General features: G+C 40.1%; 2 protein-coding genes across 4 annotated transcripts; both read left to right on the plus strand.

Annotated features, from left to right (window-relative positions):
• The first annotated feature begins 229 nt into the window (after positions 1–229).
• LOC134634442 (zinc finger protein 271-like) lies at positions 230–12,496 on the plus strand. 2 transcript variants are annotated; one of them, XM_063483641.1, is made up of 4 exons: positions 230–468; positions 6,828–6,932; positions 10,175–10,771; positions 11,095–12,496. In XM_063483641.1, exons 2-4 carry the CDS (start codon positions 6,915–6,917, stop codon positions 11,755–11,757), a joined length of 1,278 nt encoding a protein of 425 aa, XP_063339711.1. In that variant the 5' UTR covers positions 230–468; positions 6,828–6,914; the 3' UTR covers positions 11,758–12,496. The 2 variants fall into 2 exon arrangements, with proteins under 2 accessions (XP_063339711.1, XP_063339712.1); XM_063483642.1 differs by having other exon boundaries at positions 11,098–12,496.
• Positions 12,497–13,173: 677 nt separating this feature from the next.
• Positions 13,174–18,372, plus strand: LOC134634626 (zinc finger protein 271-like). Of its 2 annotated transcripts, XM_063483941.1 has the most exons (4): positions 13,174–13,388; positions 14,870–14,975; positions 15,546–15,890; positions 16,672–18,372. In XM_063483941.1, the coding sequence occupies exons 2-4, from the start codon at positions 14,958–14,960 to the stop codon at positions 17,248–17,250; spliced, it is 942 nt and encodes a 313-aa protein (XP_063340011.1). In that variant the 5' UTR covers positions 13,174–13,388; positions 14,870–14,957; the 3' UTR covers positions 17,251–18,372. The 2 variants fall into 2 exon arrangements, with proteins under 2 accessions (XP_063340011.1, XP_063340012.1); XM_063483942.1 differs by lacking the exon at positions 13,174–13,388 and having other exon boundaries at positions 14,602–14,975.
• The last annotated feature ends 5,558 nt before the right edge of the window (positions 18,373–23,930 follow it).

Genomic DNA, 23,930 nt, shown 5'->3' on the forward strand with positions numbered 1-23,930 from the left:
TAAAAATGAAACTGAATCTTATTGATTTACTGCAAAAGGACTCAAGAAGTGAAAGTTATCAGGCCTTATTCTAGTTTTTCAAGGAGAATAAATGGTTTGGGACGAGTTGAGGGTCAATGTTCCAGTTCACACTCCACACCAGTTGGTGGCGGTAATTCATCATTTTGTTGTTTGACAACCGCCAATGAACGATAGAAGAAGACGAAGAAGAAGACGCGGGCGGAGCAAAGTAAGAATGTTCCAGGAGAGGAGGTGTTTGCACAGAGAGCTGCTTTTTCATTCAAAGAGAATAAAGTAGTACCAACGTTTGGATCGATATCTGCATCGATCTGCCCACCCTTGTCTCCTGGATCGTAGATGAGATCAGCGTGAACCACGTGGGTCTCTGCTCCCTGATCTGTTTCCTGTGTTTGGAAAGAGTTCCAGCTTCATCACGGAGTTTCTCTCGGTTTGTGGGCTCATCTAAAGGTAAGCACCGAGCTAACTTTACTGTGAGTTCAGTTCATGTTGAGTTTAGCTCCTGAATGAGGTCTTCTGCTGCTCTCCTCGGTGTCTGTTCACAGTTTATTGTGAACACGTTGAGAGAAGAGTGAGAGAGTGTTTGGAGAAAAACACCAACTAATCATTAGCTCAGCATGCTAACTAATCATTAGCTCAGCATGCTAACTAATCATTAGCTCAGCATGCTAACTAATCATTAGCTCAGCATGCTGGGAGAAGTTGAGCGTTTGCTGGCAGAAAGTTGGAGCAGAAAAGTCTTTTCATTGTCCCTGCAGCTGTTTTTCTGCCTGCACCAAACCTCTACAGCCTCATTTCTATTTGAAGTGATATCAGGAAATGGATGAGAGCGATCTGCTGCAGTATCAGGGTCACAATAAACTTTATTGTCCAGCTGCTGTGGATGAACACATGAGAGGAAGTGAACTCCTACAAAGTCTCATTTTAATGAGTGTGGCTGCTGTAAAGTGATGCACAGGAAGATGTTAACAAAAACTAATGAAACAGAGATGAAAGTAAACAGTGTTCATATTAGGGCTGGGCCATATTATGCCGTTATAAAGCTAGGCAACGATAAGAAAATGACATATGTACTTAGGTGTTGTGTTTGATTCAAGACTGACATGGAGGGAGCATATTGATGGGATTGAAACCAAATGCAAAAAAGTTATTAATGTTATGAGGTGTGTATCTGGGAGGGGTTGGGGAGCGAGCGCTTCTGCTTTGAAAAGACTTTACCAGGCATTAATTAGATCAGTCTTTGATTATGGGTGTGTGGCATATGGTTCAGCAGCTCCTTCTGTGTTGAGACGTTTGGATGTTCTGCAACTGACTGGAGCTTTTAAAACGTCTCCAGTCAGTGCCCTACAGTGGAGATGGGAGAAATGCCCCTAGATCTTAGGAGGAAGCAAGTATCGGTGAATTACTGGGTTCATCTCGGTGGTCATGGTGACACACATTCCACAAAGGATATACTTTTGGAATGCTGGGAGTAGTGCTGGGCGATATGGAAAAAATATTTATCACGATATGAATTATTTTATATCACAATAATGATATACCACCTGACCTTTGGTCATCTAGAAAGTACGCAGTCTGTAAACAGCGAGTGCCGGGGGTGCAGTCTTTGTTTTGAGTTACCATAAAGTATGTCGCAAATCCGGGTGCACGCACAGCAGCACCAGCTCACAAACCACGAGACGGTGTTACTTTGCAAAAAATATCATTATTTTTTTTTTAACTTTATTTTTTCTTGCATAAGGTTAAGAGCATGTATAGTGAGAAGACAACACTAATATATTTGCCACAGGCTATTTAACCCTTTAAGACCTACCATAGAACCAAGTCCGCCAGAGCTTATCTTTATGTTTTTACATGCTGTAGTGCCATTTGTGGGAGCATTTCAAGTTTCCATATATCAATACAACCATTATAGCCCAAGTTTTAATAATATGTATGCATTAAGTCCATAGTAACTACATAAATTGCAAAAACTTGTAGTGCAAAAAACTACAAAAAAATTGAAAATCGTTTTTGTTTTGTTTTTTACATATATTTCTAGTTAAAAAAAAAATTTAAGAGGTGTATCCCTCAAAACTGTAAATACAAAAGTTTCCAAGCACGAGACATTTATTTTGAGTGTCTTCATAGTTTTTTTTTTGAGATACACTAATTTTTATATACTACAGGAAAATGAAAATAAATATTTTAATGCATCAAAATAAACTATTTCCAACAGTGTAATTTGAGTTCTAAGCAACTTTCGCGAAAATGACGTCACTTCCGGTTTCGGGCAGGTAATGGCGGACATGCGATAGTTCGCGCTGACGTATATGCCAACGTAGGAAGTGTTATGAACATCGGCAAAGCATATTTCTGGAATATTATGTTTTTGTTGCTGCAAGTTTGGAATATTATGTTTTTGTTGCTGCAAGCGCTTCTTATGCAATTTTTGCAAAGTTATATGTGGAAGGAAACCGTGACCTTGGACAAGCTAATGGCATAAGATGTAAGTACAACTCCTTCGGTTTCACATGCAAAAAAAATTATTGCACTACCTTACGTACCTTCGTCATATCGCCCAGCACTAGCTGGGAGTATGGAAGAAGTCAGAAGGATCATTTTGGAAAGGTGGGGAATCAGTGAGCTAAGGAGTGTCATGTGTATGAACTTAAATTATGTCCTGCAGTAGTGTTCCCTGTGGTTCCTCCATGGTGATTGGAGACCCCTCCTGTGGACTGGTACTTGCTTGATCTGAAGAGAAAATTGAAAGGAAGAGTCTATCTTGTTTCAGCATTTCATTTTCACAGCTTGAATGAGTACCCTGAGTGTATTCATGTGTTCACCGATGGTGCTTAAAGTCCAGATACTGGAAGTAAAGGGTTTGGAATAGCAGTTCCGTCAAAAAATATTGAAATAAACAGACGCACTTCGGATGGACTGGCAATGTACATGGTTGAAATGGTAGCAATTTTGGTAGCATTGAAATGGGTAGAGTGTTCAAAAATCAAGCAGGTGGTAGTATGTTCTGACTCGGCAGTTGTTCTTTCAAGTCTACAATCATTTTGTTCGAAGACAAGGCATGGCATGCTGTATACTATTCTGGACACTATAAGCAGAATAAGGTGTTGTGGTGGCAATATTCACTTTCTTTGGGGGCCAGCTCATGTAGGAATCAGTGGAAATGAAAAGGTGGATAGGTTGGCAAAAGGAGTGTTGACTAAAAATAGGACTGAGATGGAAATTAAAAGCAGCGGATCTGAAGCAAAAGGTATTGTTTGGAGGCAGGTAGTTCAGGAGTGGCAGAAGCGGTGGTATTCAGGGAGTAAGGGCAGGCAATTGTATTATCTTAAGAAGGAGGTGGAAGAGTGTAGGTTGTATAGGGGTAATAGGAGAGAAGAGGTGGTCATTACCAGGCTTAGACTGGGACATTGTGCATTAAATAAAACACTACAGATGATAGGAGAACATGAGACGGGGCTTTGTGGAGTGTGCCAGGAGGAGGAGGCAGTAGAGGATGTAATACTGTGGTGCAAGGGTTATGATGTGGAGAGGAAAGTTCTGCAGAATAGATTGAAGGAGCGGGGAATTGGGGAATTTAATCTGAAGAGTGTGTTGGAGGGTAGTAGGGCACAGGTGACGGAACTGGTGGGGTTTCTGAAGGATATAGGTGTTTATGAAAGAGTGTAGTTTTTTTTTTTTGGATTTGTTTTTGTTTTGTTTTTGTATTGTTTTTTGGATACAAATTGTAAACTCACTGTCTGACCCATACTCCGGAACAGTAGGAGGCGGTAATGCTCCTTTACGTTGGTTGCCAACCGCCGTTAAACACGAAGAAGAAGAAAATGACATATCCGGTCTTTAAGTGATGACGTGACGAATCCTACTTCCGGGCCTAAAGTAGTCTGCGTTTAATAAGGCTTTTGTGTTGTTAACATGTTTAATGTTTTGTATTTTCTTCTATTTAATCTCAAAAAGCTCCTAAAACAGTCAGTGGTCACTGTTGACCTCCCTCGGCTTTTATTACCGCTAATCATTTATTTAAGCTCAGTTTTTAAAACCTTGCGATGTAACTACAGCCCAGCCCATGCAGCAGTATATGAATGACTAACCTCGTAGTGTGGATGGATTATCTCAGTTGTTCTCCTGGCTGAAGTTTGGTCCGTTTACAGCATCCTTACAGAGATTACATTTGTTCCTGAACAGCAAGAACCCTCACGTTAACTTTTATCTAGCGGGAAAAAACTTAGCTCGTTTATATTATGCTAACATAGCTGTGTCGCTAGCGGTCACGTAGCACATCATTATATACCAGCTAGCCAAACTTCAGTAACCCTACAAAGGTCACTGCTGTTTAGTTTCCTGTCTTCATTTATGTTGGAAGTGATAGCAGAGCTGTACGTTTTAATTTGTTTCCAAAACCCCGCAGTCAGGACATTCTATGTTGTATTTAGATGGAAGCTAGCGAGCTAACTTCCTGCTAACGTCTAACTCCGTTAAATGTCATAAATTCCGTTTTCATGGATGCCTGGATGTTAAACTCAATTGTTACACCTGGTAGAGCAGAACGCTGATCATTTTAATAAAGATGAAAGACTTTAGACAGTTTTTCAACTTTCAGTAATTCCACAGTGATCGTTTGATATATGGACCTGCAGCAGAGTTTAGGCCCAGACACGGCTATTGACGTCAGACTTAAAGACCGGATTGCGATAGAATATGGGTAAAACGCACATGCGCAGTGCCGAAAAAGCACAGCGAATGCACGGTAAAGGAGAATGAGAATGGGGAAAGTAGACTGTTGAGTGAAACGGATTAGCCAGAATTGGTTTGTAAAAATGGTGCAGCTTAACTGGTTTGGTGTTTGTCCGTCAGATACACAACAAAGCACTTTTTTTTGTAGAACATGCAAGTGGGCCGTCGTTATTGCCGTATTTGTCGGACTAAGGTGCTTGTAAATCAGGGAGTAATCTGGGTCCTAAACTCCGTCCTTTAAAGTCCCGAAGTCAAACGAACATCACTGAGAGTTTAAAACTGTCTAAATTCCTTCATCTTTAATGAAATGATCAGCATTGGTGCTTTACCAGGTGTAACTATGATGAAAAGAGAAACAAATTAAGTTTGAGTGAAAATGTTAATTTTTTGCTCTCTCTGGGGAACTGACTGAGTGACTCAAATGACTCAAAAAACCCAATTCACTTTGGTGAGTGACTCATTCAAACTCGATTGAGTAAAAAGAATCGAATTTACTATCACTAGTCAGCTGAGACTGCACTGATTCAGTAAAGGGACTCAATGTTATAATCCCTGATAATGCATTGCTTTAAATGGAGAAAATCTTGAGGGATGGCTGTTATGAGGAAAGGCAGCCCAGAAACTACCAGCGGCATACATCGTTGTGTGCCTCAACTTTTGGTCTTTTACCCGAGCTAATCTGGCATTTTTTTTCCTTGGTTGGGTTTAGGAGTTTGAGATCTGGTCTAAATGATCATATTAAATCTGGGACATATTGTCAGTAGTCTTGGCAGCTGGGGATCAGTCCACCAGGGCCTCCGCTCCTGGCCGCCGCCCAGCAGAAATGAGCTTCCTCCGAAGGGTGGCTGGCCTCTCCCTTAGAGATAGGAGATAGGGTGAGAAGTTCGGCCATCTGGGAGGGGCTCAGAGTATAGCCGCTGCTCCTCCACATCGAAAGGAGCCAGCTGAGGTGGTTCGGGCATCTGACAAGGATGCCTCCTGGGCGCCTCCTGGGTGAGGTGTTCCGGGCATGTCCCACCGGGAGGAGGCCCCGGGGCAGACCCAGGACACGCTGGAGAGATTATATCTGTCGGCTGGACTGAGGAACGCCTTGGTGTTCCCCCGGATAAGCTGGAGGAGGTGGCTGGGGAGAGGGAGGTCTGGGCTTCTCTGCTTAGGCTGCTGCCCCCGCGACCCGGCCTCGGATAAAGCGGATGAAGATCGATGGATGGATGGATATTGTCAGTAGTGAATCTTGGATTCATCGGGTGTTTCAGCCATTATCACTAGACACCCTCATCCAAGGAGACCCTGCCAGAGTTGATCAGGCTTGTCTCGTGTTAACTGACTGCCTTAGCTGTCCAAGTGACGTCAGCCTGCCGTTGCGCCTGACCTCTGATCCCAATCTCTCTAAGCAGTTTTGCTGTTGTACTGGCCAAAAAGCCCCTGCAGTCAGCTGAGACTGAAGAAGTCACTTGGATGAGTGACGAAACGTTTTTCCAACTGCAAAAGCTACGTCCAGATGAACAGAATCAAACTTTGGGGAATGGTGGAGGTGGTGGGACTGGGGGGCTGAAGGAGTTGAAAGTGTGGGGTGGGGGAGTAACAGATCTGTCCCTGTTTGTGGAAACCACAGAACGAGCTGTTCAGGCTGTTGGCTGGGTGTGAATTGTTGATGGAGTCTTTAAACTTGTAGTTGCTGTTTTCCAGACTGAAGCAGAGTCGTTAGCTGAAAACTGGTTTTAGAGGTTCATTCAGGACACCTTCTCAGGCTCTTACAGCCTTACCTGTATCATAACAAAGTGTATAAACCCCAATCCACCTTTAACATGGTCCTTCTCTCAAACCTTCAAAGATGACTTTCTGGCCCTGTCATAGTAAAGGGCTGCTTAGAATATTAGAGCCAATGTCACAAAGTTCCTCCTGAAGTATAAGTGAGTGAGAGAGTTACCTCACTTTGCAACACAACACGTCTCACAAGATTTCTACAAGCAATCAGAGTGAAATTTGTACTTTGTGTTGTCAGATGAACATATGAGACACTTTGACTCTTCAGTGCAGTGTGGAGCCTAACAAAGATCTGTTTTGTGTCCCAGCTGATCAGCAGGAGGAGAAGAGTCTGACGGAGCAGCAGAGGAACATTTTCAGCCATCTGGACTCAGCTGAGTCACTACAGAGAAACAATGAGCTCAACACAGAAGGTGAGGAAAATATCACAGTTTCACCAAATAATCAGTCACGTCTAAAACTCTCATACTCCCAACCTGTTATATGACTGTGTTGTATATTATTATATATACAATCACTTCACTAAATAGTTTGTCTCAGATTTTTTTGCAGCATGTTTCAATAAACATAATGTCACATGTACAGACCCAATATCTGATTTAAACACATGAGGACTTACATGTAAGCTTTAATCTCCAGCTGATCAAATCCCACTGAGCAGTCCTTCCCTTTAAATCTAACCTCTCTTCTTCCTCTCCTGTCCTGTGTGTCTTATCTTTCTCCATCTCTGAGTGAAGTTGGCTCTCTTTCTTTTCTCTCGCTGTGATGTACAGCAGCTGGACCTTTAGCCAGCAACACACTGTGAGACAAACTGCACACAAACAGTTTGTGTGTTTGCTCATGTTTGCTGAGCTGATAGAAATGCTGCATTTGAAATTACCTGCCACTTAAAAAATATTACTCTATTTATGCTTGCTCGTCTTCTGCATGGATAGCTAGATGCTGAAGTATTGTTACTGCAACTTATGAGCACCTGCAGTCGTTCAGGTGCTGTGCAAAAACAAAAAGAAGAAAAACATTGGCCCACTCACAGTTTTGCCTCTTTCATCTCTTTTTATATTTCACACCCTGGTGATTAGTACATGATCAGGATTGTCTTTCATGTGTTACTGTTTAGGTTCATATTGGTTTGATGTTTGATGCCTGCAGTGATGAAATAACTCCCCTCAAATTCCTCAGACCTCAAACACATCTGTTTTTTAAATGTAAGGAGTAAAAGTAAAAACCCTCAGGTTACAAACAGACATTTTCCTTCATTGAACTAAGCTAGTAACTGTTACATTGACTTTATTATCATTGAAGAAATTAGAAATTTATGGAAATATATAAAAGGAAACATAAAGAATAAATGAATGATACTTAATCGTAGGGCTGCACGATTAATCGTTAGAAAATCGCGATCTCGATTCATACTTACGTGCGATCTCATTTCCAAATGACAACGATTTAAAAAAAGAAAAAGAAAAAAAGACGACGACGATTGTACCGCATTTTGATCCGGGACATAACCTGCATGAAAACAAGCGCTCACTCTTCCTGCTCAACAAATGACAAGGGCGGAGCTTTATACCACGTGATACAGAAGCTGTGCCGTGTGATGCTCAAATTGGCAGGGAAAAAACAACGGAGAACACGTCAGGGATGACGAGAAAGTGACAGGAGAAAATCTGTCCCGGTCAACCACCCAAACATCAATAACGGGAACCTTATACAGCGCTTCCCTATACACGTCGAACTCCCGCAGGCACAAAGAAATTACGGAGGCTATTACTTATCACCTGACCAAAGATATGGCTCCCATCAACACTGTGCAAAACGAGGGATTTAGGAAAATGATCAACACCCTAGACCAGGGGTCGGCAACCTGCGGCTCCGGAGCCGCATGCGGATCTTTAGTCCTTCTACGGCTCCGCGTGGTTTGGGGAAATAAATAATTTTTTGTAAGTAATTAGCTAAAGTCTATTTTATTTATGTTAGTTCTTTTTTTAACTCGTAGTTCTAAATTGGAAGATTATTGTGATATTGAAATATAACTATAAAATTATATTCTATTAGTTTTTGATCGATCAAAATAAGCGTCACACTTGCGGAAGCCGATATATCCGCCGAAACGCCGTGCGAGACTTTCAACCCCAGGCAGGCCAATTATGGATCTTCGGATCCACATTATGTCAGCAGCTGTTCTCCAAAAACAAACACGTTCACCCCTCACAGACGACAGCTTACAGTCGTGCGTAAAGATGAAAGTGACTTCGTACAGCCCCGATCGTACAGCAGACGCTGTGCGCAGAGGTTCAGGAGCGGAAGTCCCATTGTAAACATATCACGGCAGACCCGACTATGTTTCCATGAACACGCTTTTCAGCATCTTTTTATTGACCACTTTTCACACATGGTTGCTTTACGCATACAGCCGGTGTTAAAGCTCGCAGCCCGACACACACCAACACAACAGCATAGGTGGCACAGACGTTAAGGCGGCGAGGCGTGATTGCGGGTACCGCTAAGGTGCGTCCGCCTCCCCTGCAGCGGCGCTGCAGTCCACGCCCCGCCACACATATTAACCAGGTAAAATATATACTTAGGTGGAATTTTGCAAAGTTCAAAATGTGTTAATTACATAAATAAAATGTAATTTTCTCTGTAGCACGTCATGCATTTAAGCAACACACCTTAGTTGTTCACACAAAGCATAAAGGTAAAAAAAAAAACAATATATACAGTGTTATGTTCATTTTAGATGTCAAAAAGTATTTGCGTCTCCCAGAGTTTTCTTTTGTGTGGAAATCGCGTCCAAATGGCTCTTTGGGTGTTAAAGGTTGCTGACCCCTGCCCTAGACAAACGCTACACAGTGCCGTCCCGCAACTATTTTTCTATTGTTGCACTACCTGCTCTGTACACGCAGTGTCGAGCAACGGTGGAGACGGAATTTCAAGCAGTACAACATTTTGCGCCAACGACAAAATGTGAGGCATTTATTGTTTTTATGTTTATTTATTGTTTTTATGTTCAGTTTCAACTGTTACGAAGTTGATGTGCAGTTAATAAGTGCTATAAATATTTATATTGGAAAAGAAAATCGTGAGAGAATCGTGATCTCAATTCTAAGCAAAAAAATCATGATTCTCATTTTTTGCAAAATCGTGCAGCCCTACTTAATCGTGACTAATCCAAATGAATCCACAGTAACCCTGTGATGAATATGATTAAACATTTTAATTGTTTAACAGCACTCATATTATTGTATACTTACATATTAGTATTTAGGCTTTTTAAAAAGTTGTATTTCACAGGAGAGAACCTGTGTTAAAAGATTGAAGAAAACACAAAGCAAATATTCTTTGGGTTTATTCTGCATTTACTTCATTATATTGCATGAATGTCTGTTACATGCTTAAATATAAAGTTGTAATTGCATTCAGGCATATTGATCAATTGATTGTGATTAAATACAGAAAATTGAGCAATTTATTAGTTTATCTATTAGGTTCACTTATGCCCACCAGCAGGTGGGGATAAGAGACCTTTAAGGTGTTTGGTGCCACACTCCACCTTCAGGTTTAAAACTAGTGTTAATGGAGGGAGTTTGAAGGTTCAGTTTGTTCCACGACTGCATTTCACTCACTGCCTCTGTTTGTATCTCTGTCACTGCAGGACCAACATGGAGTGAGAAGTCAGCGCTCTCAGGAGGCCGACAAACCTCACAGAAGAAAGAGAGAGAAAAAATACACCTGTGACGAGTGTGGGAAGGAGTTTACTGAGAAGGCTAATCTAAAACGTCATCAGGTCATCCACACTGGAGAGAGACCGTTCAGCTGTGACTTGTGTGGAAAGTCTTTTTCCTGGAAGGATGCTCTAAAAAAACACCAACTCATCCACAGTGGAGTTAAAACGTACAGCTGTGATCAGTGTGGCAGAGCTTTTACTCACAGTAGCAGCTTACAGAGGCATCTAGTTACCCACTCTGGAATTAAGGCATACAGCTGTGACATCTGTGGCAAAACTTTCAGCCATATAGGGAATCGAAATAGACACCTACGCATTCACACCGGACATGATGTGTACGGCTGTGATCAGTGTGGCAAACACTTTACAACAGACGCAAAGTTACAACAACACATGTTTACCCACACTGAGGAGAGACCTTATAAATGTGACCTGTGTGAGAAGCCTTTTAAATCTCCACTTAACCTGAGCCTACACCAACAGATCCACACCAGAAAGAGACTCTACAAGTGCAGTTACTGTGAGGTATGTATTTATATTGTTATCTTGTCATTTTAGCCTGACTGTTTGGAACAACTCTGCTCATTAAACTGTGTTAGCATGTTAGCAATTCTACTGCATGGAAAAGCAGCTCTGAGTGATTATTCAGATTTTCATGTCAGTTATGATTTTAGTATTACTGTAGTATTATGGTGGTAGTATTGTAGTTATTGCAGCCCAGTAAACTGAGTGTGTTAACTGAAACAGTAAATTGTAATTGAACGTCTGCAGAGATGCTCTTTATTTCAGGTGACGTTCAGGATAAAAATGTTGAAGGACTGACTTACACTGTCTTTGTCTTTGTTTAGAAGCAGAGCGACACAGATGGATCCAGTTCTCAACCCTGTCATCACTGTGGTGGTGGGAAAGACTTTCGTTGTGACCTTTGTGGAAAAACTTTCAGTCACCAATACACCCTAAAAGTACATCAACGTAAACACACTGGAGACAAACTGAAATACTGCAAAGAATGTGGGAGAAGCTTCACCACATCAAGTAGATTAAAACGCCATGAACTGATTCACAGTGGGGTTAAAAAGCACCTCTGTGATCAGTGTGGGTCATCCTTCATTACTGCAGGTCACCTTAAATCACACAAACAAGTCCACACAGGAGAGAAACCATTTAAGTGCAGAGACAGTGACAAAAGCTTCTCACAATCAGGTAATCGTATTTTTCATGAACGTGCACACATGGAAGGAAACTACAGCTGTGACCAGTGTGACAAGAGCTTCAGTAATCTCAGTTCATACTCCGAACACAAACGATCCCACGTTACTAATAAACCGTTTCACTGTTACCAATGTGCCGAAACATTCACCTCATTGTCTGCTCTGTACAAACATCAGCGTGATCACTCAGGGCTGAAATCACTCCCATCACTGGATCACAGTGACTATGAAGAGACAGAAAAATCCTCTTCTGGTTTGAAGGTCAAACTTAACGTCAATGCTGACATCACGATTACGTGATTAAAAAATGTTTCACAATTAATCCGTTCTGGAGCGCAGAATGACCCAAAATCCCTGAAATGTCTCTGTCAATGCATTTTAGACAATTTGTCCAAAGTTTGTGCATTCTGCGCTCCAGATGGGTTAAAAATTGTAATTGTGTCAATCTTGATGACAGCATTAACAGCATATATGTAAAAACTGAGTGTGAGGGCCCTCGGTGCGCCTGCTTGCTGCTGTGCTGAAGTCTCACACACAACCTGTCAAAAGGGGAGGGGGCGGGCTGCTTGATTATGATTCATATTGTCACTCCAAGCCTATTATGTATTAATTCTTTTTCCTGGGTTGTGTGAAATCCCAGAAAAAAACGACACATCTGCTTACCTGGTATTGTCCTGAAACAAGATAACATTCATTAGTAGGGATCGAGAAAACTGCTGTTTACTTTTGTTAGCCACTTGGCTATGATAGTAAACAGTAGACAGACAGTAGAGACTGATGTGACTTATTGAATCTTTTGGACTGTGTTCAGCATAATATCAATGGGCCACTATTTGGAAGAGCTTTATTGTTGATTTGTCTAATATTTCAATGTGTGATGAATTATAATGACTGTTTGTTATTCATTTGCAAATTCGTTATGTTTGTGCTTAAAGGCTCTTCGCCATGGGGTTCGTTTCACTTTGCTGTCTCGCTATATTCTGTGTGTAATTTCTTGCTGTCCATATAATTCTGTGTATTAAACTCTGTTCCAAGAATATTACTATTTTCCAGACGATCTTTTTCGAGTGCCTTGATTTTAACTGAATCTAAAAAAAAGCATGATCTCCACAGAGATCCATGATGGTTTTGCGACCAAAGCAGACAGCGGTATAAACGTTGTCTCCAGCTATACAACACAATACTTCTATACAAGTTGAGTAAGACAAAAGTTGTACAAACTCATTCACTTTTTTAGAAGGGTTTTAAAACTGTCCAATGTTGAGGAGGTCCTGATGTAAAGGGGCAGTTTGTTCCACAATTTAGGAGCAGTCACAGCAAATTGATGACTTCCTACTTAGAGATTCATTTCAGTTCAGTGATGGTGGATTATAACCTCCATTTAAATCATTCAAAAAAGAGAAGAAGAAACTATAGAACATGTTATATTACACTGTGAGAAGGTAACTGATCCAGAACCTCAGTAACATAAAAATGAAACTGAATCTTATTGATTTACTGCAAAAGGACTCAAGAAGTGAAAGTTATCAGGCCTTATTCTAGTTTTTCAAGGAGAATAAATGGTTTGGGACGAGTTGAGGGTCGATGTTCCAGTTCACACTCCACACCAGTTGGTGGCGGTAATGCATCATTTTGTTGTTTGACAACCGCCAATGAACGATATAAAGAAGAAGAAGACGCGGGCGGAGCAAAGTAAGAATGTTCCACGAGAGGAGGTGTTTGCACAGAGAGCTGCTTTTTCATTCAAAGAGAATAAAGTAGTACCAACGTTTGGATCGATATCTGCATCGATCTGCCCACCCTTGTCTCCTGGATCGTAGCTGAGATCAGCGTGAACCACGTGGGTCTCTGCTCCCTGATCTGTTTCCTGTGTTTGGAAAGAGTTCCAGCTTCATCACGGAGTTTCTCTCGGTTTGTGGGCTCATCTAAAGGTAAGCACCGAGCTAACTTTACTGTGAGTTCAGTTCATGTTGAGTTTAGCTCCTGAATGAGGTCTTCTGCTGCTCTCCTCGGTGTCTGTTCACAGTTTATTGTGAACACGTTGAGAGAAGAGTGAGAGAGTGTTTGGAGAAAAACACCAACTAATCATTAGCTCAGCATGCTGGGAGAAGTTGGAGCAGAAAAGTCTTTTCATTGTCCCTGCAGCTGTTTTTCTGCCTGCACCAAACCTCTACAGCCTCATTTCTATTTGAAGCGATAACAGGAAATGGATGAGAGCGATCTGCTGCAGTATCAGGGTCACAATAAACTTTATTGCCCAGCTGCTGTGGATGAACACATGAGAGGAAGTGAACTCCTACAAAGTCTCATTTTAATGAGTCTGGCTGCTGTAAAGTGATGCACAGGAAGATGTTAACAAAAACTAATGAAACAGAGATGAAAGTAAACAGTGTTCATATTTGAAAGCACAGAGAATAAAAATATATTGTGCTGGTTAATGTGCAGGAGAGTGTGAAGAATGTAATAATGTCTTCCTGTGTCAAACACAGCTGCAGTCAAAGCAGGAAGGAAAGCACTGAAACCACTGATCAAAGCTCATTAATCAAAGATCACTGATCAATGGCCATGAGTACCATTCACAGAGAGTTGGGGAGTCGCTGCAATCACAGCATTTGATCAATGAGCTTTAATCAGTGGTTGTTGATCAATGATCATGAGAATTTACATATTAATGCTCAAATAACTGACCTCACAGCCCATTGTTCCTTCAGTGGTTCTAGTTTCAGTCATTATCCAAATGTACTGTTGAAAATTGGGGAAACCTGCAGTCAGCTGAGACTGAAGAAGTCACTTGGATGAGTGACGAAACGTTTCTCCTACTGCAAACGCTACGTCCAGATGAACAGAATCAAACTTTGGGGAATGGTGGAGGTGGTGGGACTGGGGGGCTGAAGGTGTTGAAAGTGTGGGGTGGGGGAGTAACAGGTCTGTCCCTGTTTGTGGAAACCACGGGAGGAGCTGTTCAGGCTGTTGGCTGGGTGTGAATTGTTGATGGAGTCTTTAAACTTGTAGTTGCTGTTTTCCAGACTGAAGCAGAGTCGTTAGCTGAAAACTGGTTTTAGAGGTTCATTCAGGACACCTTCTCAGGCTCTTACAGCCTTACCTGTATCATAACAAAGTGTATAAACCCCAATCCACCTTTAACATGGTCCTTCTCTCAAACCTTCAAAGATGACTTTCTGGCCCTGTCATAGTAAAGGGCTGCTTAGAATATTAGAGCCAATGTCACAAAGTTCCTCCTGAAGTATAAGTGAGTGAGAGAGTTACCTCACTTTGCAGCACAACACGTCTCACAAGATTTCTACAAGCAATCAGAGTGAAATTTGTACTTTGTGTTGTCAGATGAACATATGAGACACTTTGACTCTTCAGTGCAGTGTGGAGCCTAACAAAGATCTGTTTTGTGTCCCAGCTGATCAGCAGGAGGAGAAGAGTCTGACGGAGCAGCAGAGGAACATTTTCAGCCATCTGGACTCAGCTGAGTCACTACAGAGGAAACAATGAGCTCAACACAGAAGGTGAGGAAAATATCACAGTTTCACCAAATAATGAGTCACGTCTAAAACTCTCATACTCCCAACCTGTTATATGACTGTGTTGCATATTATTATATATACAATCACTTCACTAAATAGTCTGCCTCAGATTGTTTTGTAGCATCTTTCAGTATATGAAAAAACATGTCACATGTACAGACCTAATATCTGATTTCAACACATGAGGACTTACATGTAAGCTTTACATTTCCAGTTTATTAAATGCACTGTGTACAACTGTACAACAATGTACAACTGAATTAACATTGAGGTGATCAAATCCCACTGAGCAGTCCTTCCCTTTAAATCTAACCTCTCTTCTTCCTCTCCTGTCCTGTGTGTCTTATCTTTCTCCATCTCTGAGTGAAGTTAGCTCTCTTTCTTTTCTCTCGCTGTGATGTACAGCAGCTGGACCTTTAGCGATCAACACACTGTGAGACAAACTGCAGACAACAGGTTTAAAACTAATGTTAATGGAGGGAGTTTGAAGGTTGAGTTTGTTCCATGACTGCATTTCACTCACTGCCTCTGTTTGTATCTCTGTCACTGCAGGACCAACATGGACCGAGAAGTCAGCGCTCTCAGGAGGCCGACAAACCTCACATGAGAAAGAGAGAGAAAAAATACACCTGTGACGAGTGTGGAAAAACTTTCAGCCACATAAGGAGCTTAAATACACACCTAAACATTCACACCAGACATGATGTGTACTGCTGTGATCAGTGTGGCAAACAGTGTACAACAGACGCAAAGTTACGACAACACATGTTTACCCACACTGAGGAGAGACCTTATAAATGTGACCTGTGTGAAACGACTTTTAAATCTCCACGTTACCTGAGACAACACCAACAGATCCACATCAGAAAGAGACTCTACAAGTGCAGTTACTGTGAGGTATGTATTTATATTTTTATCTTGTCATTTTAGCCTGACTGTTTGGAACAACTCTGCTCATTAAACTGTGTTAGCATGTTAGCAATTTTACTGCATGGAAAAGCAGCTCTGAGTCATTATTCCGATTTTTATTTCAGTTATGATTTTTGTTTACACGATCATGAAAAACTAAAAGTGGTGAAAATTATTATGATGGTGTTATTTAGTGTTCAGGCAGGCTGCTGGTATATCACGATATTGTTATTATTCGGCATAAATGGCCTTTTATTTACAGCGGCTCATTCCTCTGTCAGGAGCACATGGAATAAAATAAAACACAAATGAAAATAAGCACAAAACCAAAACATTCAGTAATCTTCTCTTATGGTTAAGAAAGTTGTATAATTATGTATTATTATAATTGCAGTGTCATGGAGGTAGTAGTGTTTGTCTTGTGTCTCAGTCAGCTGAGTGTTATAACTGCACAGTTATAGTGTTATTAATGCAGTATTAAATTAGTATTACTGCAGTGTTACATTAGTAGTTTAGCACTGTGTTGGTACCCTGCAAATATTAGCATAGTAGTACTTTACTGTAACTCAGATGTTACTGTAACATGAAATAAGTATTACTGTAGTATTATGGTGGTAGTATTGTAGTTATTGCAGCCCGGTAAACTGAGCGTGTTAACTGAAGCAGTAAAATGTAATTGGACGTCTGCAGAGATGCTCTTTATTTCAGGCGACGTTCAGGATAAAAATGTTGGAGGACTGACTTACACTGTCTTTGTGTCTTTGTTTAGAAGCAGAGCGACACAGATGGATCCAGTTCTCAACCCTGTCATCACTGTGGTGGTGGGAAAGACTTTCGTTGTGATCTTTGTGGAAAAACTTTCAGTCGAAAACACACCCTAAAAGTACATCAACGTAAACACACTGGAGACAAACTGAAATACTGCAAAGAATGTGGGAGAAGCTTCACCAGATTAGCAGATTTAAAAGAGCATGAACTGATTCACAGTGGGGTTAAAAAGCACCTCTGTGATCAGTGTGGGTCATCCTTCACCACTGCAAGTGACCTTAAAAGACACAAACGATTCCACACAGGAGAGAAACCATACAAGTGTAGACACTGTGACAAAAGCTTCTCACAATCAGGCAATCGTAACCTTCATGAATGTACACACGTGGAAGGAACCTACAGCTGTGACCAGTGTGACAAGAGCTTCAGGAATCTCAGTTCATACTCCGAACACAAACGATCCCACGTTACTAATAAACTGTTTCACTGTTACCAATGTGCCAAAACATTCACTTCATTATCTGCTCTGTGCAAACATCAGCGTGATCACTCAGGGCTGAAATCACTCCCATCACAGTGAATCTAAAGAGACAGAAAGATCCTCTTCTGGTTTCAGGGTCAGACTTAAAACCCTTGAGATCAGGCTCCACAGAGTTCAGATGTAAAAATGTGATGAGGCAGCTGTGAATCTTATGTTCCTCTAGTGTACTGAGAAAAATTAAACAGGTGATGAGTAAGATAAACATGTTAAACTGTGTTATAGACAGGGATGCACCTAACTGCTATGCAGGTACGCATGTGCGACAAAAATTAAGAATGCGTAGTGACACTTATGTTACCAAGCGCCTTTGCGTGCTTGACCATCTCATTCAACCTGACACGTGTTGCTGCAGCTTCTTTGGTGTTTCGCCACCACCTAAAAAACACCAACCGGAGCCAGAGCTGAAGAAAAGACTTTTTTCAAAAAAGTGGCTCCAAAGTGCCGTGGCTTGAAGCTATCAATGAGTGCACTGAAATGTGATGCAAGTCATTGCTAATAAATAAGCTAGCTGAGAAGAAATGTCCATATTTATATTCTGAGGATATTATTATTGTAGCGGCTAGGAGTAAATGTCAGACGTGCATATCATTCACGTGAAGGGGGCACGGATTGTGCAGAGCAGAGTTAGGAGCCAAATTGCAGTCTGACGAATTTTGGGGGAGGCTTTCCGATGGATCTGTGGACATCACAAAAGTTGAGCAGGAAATCATTTACATTGTGTCTGTGTCCAGCAATGTAGAGTTTACCTCTGACTTTCTTGGACTGATTGAACTGGGTGCTGACCGCACCGCACAGGGATGGACTCGTGAGACTTCTTGAGGACACAGGCTTGGAGGACTGGACAACAAAGTTGGTCGCTGCGTGCACAAACGAGGCTGCTATCAACGTGGGTATGTCCAATGGCGTTGTGCCAAAACTCCGGCAACTTGCTACAGTTGGAGACTCCCTTGTGCACATTCTGTGCACAGCACACACACTGGAGAACTGCTTAAAATCACTTGATCGCAAGGTTCCTTACTGTGAGACAGTTAATCGCTGTGTGGTCAAGCTGCTACAGTTTTATTTGCAAAAAAAGTGGAGCATAAAAAAAATTGCTACACTTAATAAGCTGTGTGAAAATGGGATCCCCTTTTATCGGTATCGGTCCTGTATGGTGGTGCATTGTGAAGTTACAATTCTTTTCTGTAAAAAGCATTTTTATTTTTATATATAAATAAATGTTGATGTGCGATGTGATTGTATCTTTCAATTTTACTTATAATGTGCCAAATCACTACAACAGACGGCTCAAGACAATGTCGTCCAGAGTAAGGATCTTGTTAGCCACAGTGTTTCTAAGATTTTTACGCTCCGTTACAATAACCTCAGTTTTATCTGAACTTAGAAGCAGAAAATTAAAGCTCATGTATCTAAGGCATACCGACAGTTTAACCAATAAAAGTGGGTATCATCTGCATAGCAGTGAAAATGTATGCTATGCCTTCTAAAGCACGTATAATGTAAACAGAACTGGTCTTTGCACAGAAGCCTGTGGAGCTTCATAATTAACCTCAGTGTGTGAAGAGGACTCTCCATTTAATAATAGCTCTAATAAAATGTTATGGCCAACGGAGTTAAACGCTGCACTTCGGTCTAGCAGGGAAGATTTCAATATGAATGCAGGCTGAAAACCCTTTAGATTAATGTCTGAGGATCTTTTCTCTGCTTCTTCAAGTTTGTAACACTGAACATATTAAAGGATCATTTAAGGTTCGCAGGAAGAGTTTAATTAGACACACATTTACTATTTTTCTTTATACTCTTTCTTTCTTGACATGTTTAATATGATTACTGTCAGAGGATTAAATAAACCTTGTGTAGTTTAAAAACGTTTTATTTAATCAAACTGAAATGTTGCTGAACTCTGATGGACATATCTTTGAATCTTGTCAACAAAACCCTTAATCATCTAAAGCTGCCATTTATCATCTTGTAAAATGTTCTCTCTGCTTATGTTGTACATCTCCCCTGACACTCTCTGCTTCACCTGTCCTGTGCAGCTGGTCTAACCCCTGCCTCCTTAAACTGGTGTGTTTAAATCTCTTTACCTCTGTTGTGAACTTCACACAAAGTTCGTGGTAACAAAATCAAACTGATGAAGATCTCCTTTGAAAAACACACACTCACGAGACAAAATAAAAACAGACTGCTTAAAGCAAAAGCAGTGCCTTCACAGTTGGTAGTACAAAACACAGTGACAACGTGCGTATTAGATACCCTCACTCCAAAAGCATAAATATAAAAAAATCGAATCTCCAAGAATATGCTAAAAATGGTACTGAGGGGGGTGCTACAGTGAAAAAACAAAAAGCAGCCAAATTCTCATCTGAAAATGTTGAACTTTAGTAAAAACAATGCTCTGTAGTTTGATACTGTCGTTACAGACAAAGCGGATGTTTAAAGCCTTTGGACGTGCGTTTGAAATGTAGTAATTCTCCTTATCAGCTGGAAACATAAAGGTCATAAAATGACTATTTCGAGTGGCTAAAAACTATTGAACAACAGCAATGTTAGTCTGTTCCAAAATTTGAATGTACACGTGTTGAAGGTGCGGGTCTTGTTGAATTATAAACATATTTTTCTTCAATCTTTTGAGCCATAAAAAAAAAACAACCAACTTTTAATTTTCTTCCACTTGAGTATCGGCCTCGGGTAGCTCTACTTATCATTGCTGAGTCAGTTGTCTGTTTGTGCTACTTTCTTCAAGGAACAGTCGATTATTGGTGAGGGTGACTTTATGTGTTTAGTTACTTACTTAAGTGGATGTACTGTGGAAAGTTTAACCTTACATGCATAGATCTGACAGTACAGGTTCTGAGGTAACTGTTTACAAGATGTTATATCCTATCCAAAAGTTCTTTGCAATTTTACATTGATAAACATTATCCTTAACATATTAGACCCACACTAAGTACCATGGCCATCACACTGTCATTTATAATTGTTTAAATAACTTGTGTCTTAACTCGTTGCATCACACAGAAAAAAAAAGACACATGGTTCACTTTTTACATCACAAAATGTCAGAAATATAAGCCGTTCATAACAACCTGAAAGGTTGGGAGTTTTAAATGCAAACCAATGGAAGCAGAAGTAGAAGACTATAATGTCACAGAGCACACGGTGTCTATTATTGTGTAGACATTTATAAATAAGAGCTTAATAAAGACGCTTCATTTCTTAAGAAATATGCAGGTGGAGTGATCTTTATCATAAGTAGAAGTTACATCTGTGGCTAAACCATTGTACACAAGAACTTTAAAAATCTATAGTGTGTGAGGCTGTGTATGTAAAGCTTGCCCTTCTCGCCCGCGTGTAACAAACCATCTGTTGGGGGTTGTGGATTTGACACCTTAGCATTGTGAAAGTGGGGAAACACGCTTCTGGCTGTGTATAAGATTTCTGCTTGCAACTTAGAATCTCGGTTCTAAATGAAATTCAGATGGTTTTTTTGTAAGTATGGCTAATGTATACTTTGTGTCAAGAGATGTATTCTAAAGACACTTCTTCAGCTGAGGGTCAGAGAGTAGAAACACACACACACTGCAGTTTTTACTTGCAAGGGCAGTCACAGAGCGCTCGCACCCGAGAGTGTGGCTCAAGGACTCACGCTATACCACTGCTCTGGTCTTTATTTATATACAAGGGTAATACAATAGTGAATACGTCTGTTCGTAGACAGAGGAATGTTGATGCGTATGTAGGTGTGTGTGTGTGTGCGAGATTCTGAAGGAAGCGGCCCCTCTTCTTGTTAGGGAGTGAAGATAAGAGTGTTCAGCTCTCCTCTTCCTGGTAGGGCGTGAAACTGCTTGTTCAGCTCATATTATCGCTGTGGGAAGAAACTTATAAAAGACAACAGAACAAGTCTTGTAGTGAACAACAGTCTAAGTCATCAAAAGGTCATCAGTATTCTATCATATGCAAACTTATATCATTAAAAGTTTATACTGACTACTAAGTACAATTTTCTAATGACACTTTGACTTCTATGGCACACACACACACACACACACAAAGAACAACAACAAAGAGAAGAAGAAGAGGGGTACTACGCATCATAAAAAACACAATCATTCATCTTCCAACTGTATCTTTCTGTTCTGACTTTAGAGTCCTTGTTTGTTTACTGAACCGTACTTTGGGAGTCATACTGTTGTGATGCTGGGGAGAAAAGGGTAAGGTTTGATAGACTAAACCATTACACACAAAACTTCAAAAACCTAAAGAGTGAGTGAGACTGCTAGCTGTGTCGTCCAGCAATAAACTTGTCTACAAATGCATTAGTAAAGAGCGACTTGTACTTCTGTCCTGTTAAGCAATGGTTTAACAAATTTCACTGCAAACTATAAAAGGAATCTGGATTTAAATAGAACATAGTAGTGATGGATTAAGTGCAGGAAACACTAGTATACTGTGTCTATGGAACAAATCTCCTTCAACATTCGCAATGACCAAAGTGAGGACTACAGACATTTCTCTCAGTTGATTGCGTTTATTGAAAAAGCAGCTAAATACACTGAGACTGCTCCACATTGTTAGTGAGTCAACTCTGGATGTCTGTAGGTTTTGTCAAACTTGGAGTGATCAAAAACAGAAAAAGATGCAGACAGTAAAAGTCTGGTTTATTTCATGAATACAATGAAACATTTTATAGTCCACAGAGCAAAGTAGCATACGTGATAATGGATACACATAACATGGACAGTGAAAAGTAAAACTCATCGTCTTACCAGTTGTTATATTCTGTAAACTTAAAATAAACCACAGAAATTAGAGTTTAGTGTTTTAAGTCATCCATTACTGAAGTGACACTTTAACGATGCTTCATATCACAGTCTTTATGATGATAAAACATGCTCTCGCGTTAGCAAATGTCTGTGCTGTCACTTGTCATGAAAATGTCCAGAGCCAGGGTTCAAGTTTCCTCTTCAATTACCATTGATCATTAATAGGGACACAAAAGATTTGTCACATTATCCCCATAAACAACATGTTTTTATAGAAGTCATTGTGACACAAAGATTTATATTCTTGTTTCACAATGTGCATGAACTCAAAATCTTCAGTTTCATATTTATAAAGTATTGAAAATAATACATTTATACCAATGTATGAACTACACTTCTTGTAAAAAAAAAAAAAGATTGGAAATGCATTCAAAAAAGCAGGAGCCATGACCTTCCTTCTGCAAGCACACGTACACACACACGCACACACACAGAGGGGAGAGAGAGAGATCATTAATACAAAGGATTGCAGCAGGTTTTGGATTTTCACTCATTGTTGGATTTAATAAGAACAGTCACATAAAATTCATTCCAGTTTTTCCTTTGCTTCAATTAAAATGTGTCTTTAAATCTACCATACCTTTTATTTTTCAAAAAGTTAACTGACATAGTAAGGAAGTAGCTAGGGAACTCAGTAAGTATGAGCAACAATAGCTTAGGGATAGTTTCTCCAATAAAGAGGAATTCATCATCTGCAGTTTGTCAAAAAAAAAAAAGTGCCATTAAAAACAATTCAGCAGATCCTCAAAGTGTGGATACAGACTGTTTTCAGCTACAGAGGTACGCTTCATGTACTTATCAACATACAGTTTACACAGTAAAATTCACTGAGTAAATTTTACTCAAATTGAAAAAATTTTTACTCTAAAAAAGAGTATTTGGTCCCAGTCTAAATGGAGTAAAGTTTACTCTTACGGTAGAGTTAAACTTTCAGAGTTAAATCTACTCTATTCAGTGCAAATATTTTTATACACATGATGATAATTTACTCAGTTTAGTATAAAATAAAAACAACTCCACCCTAATTTTACTCTGAATAGAACAGAATTTTACTCTACATAGTATTTTATTCTAAATAGAGCAGAATTGTATTCAGAATTGAATTTAAATTTATTTTAAATAGAACTACATTTTCACTCCAAATAGAATTTAAATTTTACATACAACTAAATTTTACTCTAAATAGAATTAAAAGAAGAAAAATATGCGACTTTATTTCACCCTCTAGGTACTATCATTCACTGCAAGGTCCAATAAATAAATCAGAAATTATTTTTATTTTAACAGTATGGTACAATATAAAAACTGGAATCACTATCACTGTATGACACCTGTAAATACTTTACAAGAGAAAAGCTCTTCAACACAAATTACATGAGGTCCGTCTCTTGTACACAAAACTTGAAAAGCATTAAAATGCTCATTCAGACACACTGTTTGCAGTGCAAAGGTAATCAACAATAACCTCTCATCCTTCACAACAACATGGCAGATCTTGTGAAAAACTGGCATTTCACAATGGAGTTTTAAACAAACAACTAAATCTGAACGGTAAATATTTCCATGGTGTTTTGCCCATCTAACATTTAACATCTTGGTGTTGATTGGTAGCTGAAGAGTCTCTGCTATCTTACAGCCCCAGTCCAATGCATTTAAAGAAAGCATTTTACCTGGTCCCGTGGTCAGACTCCTAGGGTCAAACGCCTGCAAAATGAAAGCAATATGACTTTGATGTTTTAATGCAAATGTTTTAGTTACATTTTTGAAACTTTTCAATTGTTTCTCAAAGAAGTTGTGGTTGGATCACTTTGAAATGCTTTATCAAGGAATTAGCATTTGTCTGGGACCTCTTGCAAATGAAACAAAACATTCCAGCTCAACACCCTTAGTAGA

This window comes from Pelmatolapia mariae, linkage group LG9, assembly GCF_036321145.2.
Source record: "Pelmatolapia mariae isolate MD_Pm_ZW linkage group LG9, Pm_UMD_F_2, whole genome shotgun sequence".
Lineage (NCBI taxonomy): Eukaryota > Metazoa > Chordata > Actinopteri > Cichliformes > Cichlidae > Pelmatolapia > Pelmatolapia mariae.

Excerpts from the sequence above, each read along its gene's own strand:
- LOC134634442 (XM_063483641.1), top strand. Across the intron at positions 10,772-11,094 it reads ACAAGTGCAGTTACTGTGAG|AAGCAGAGCGACACAGATGG; the intron begins GTATGTATTTAT and ends GTCTTTGTTTAG.
- LOC134634626 (XM_063483941.1), top strand. Across the intron at positions 15,891-16,671 it reads ACAAGTGCAGTTACTGTGAG|AAGCAGAGCGACACAGATGG; the intron begins GTATGTATTTAT and ends GTCTTTGTTTAG.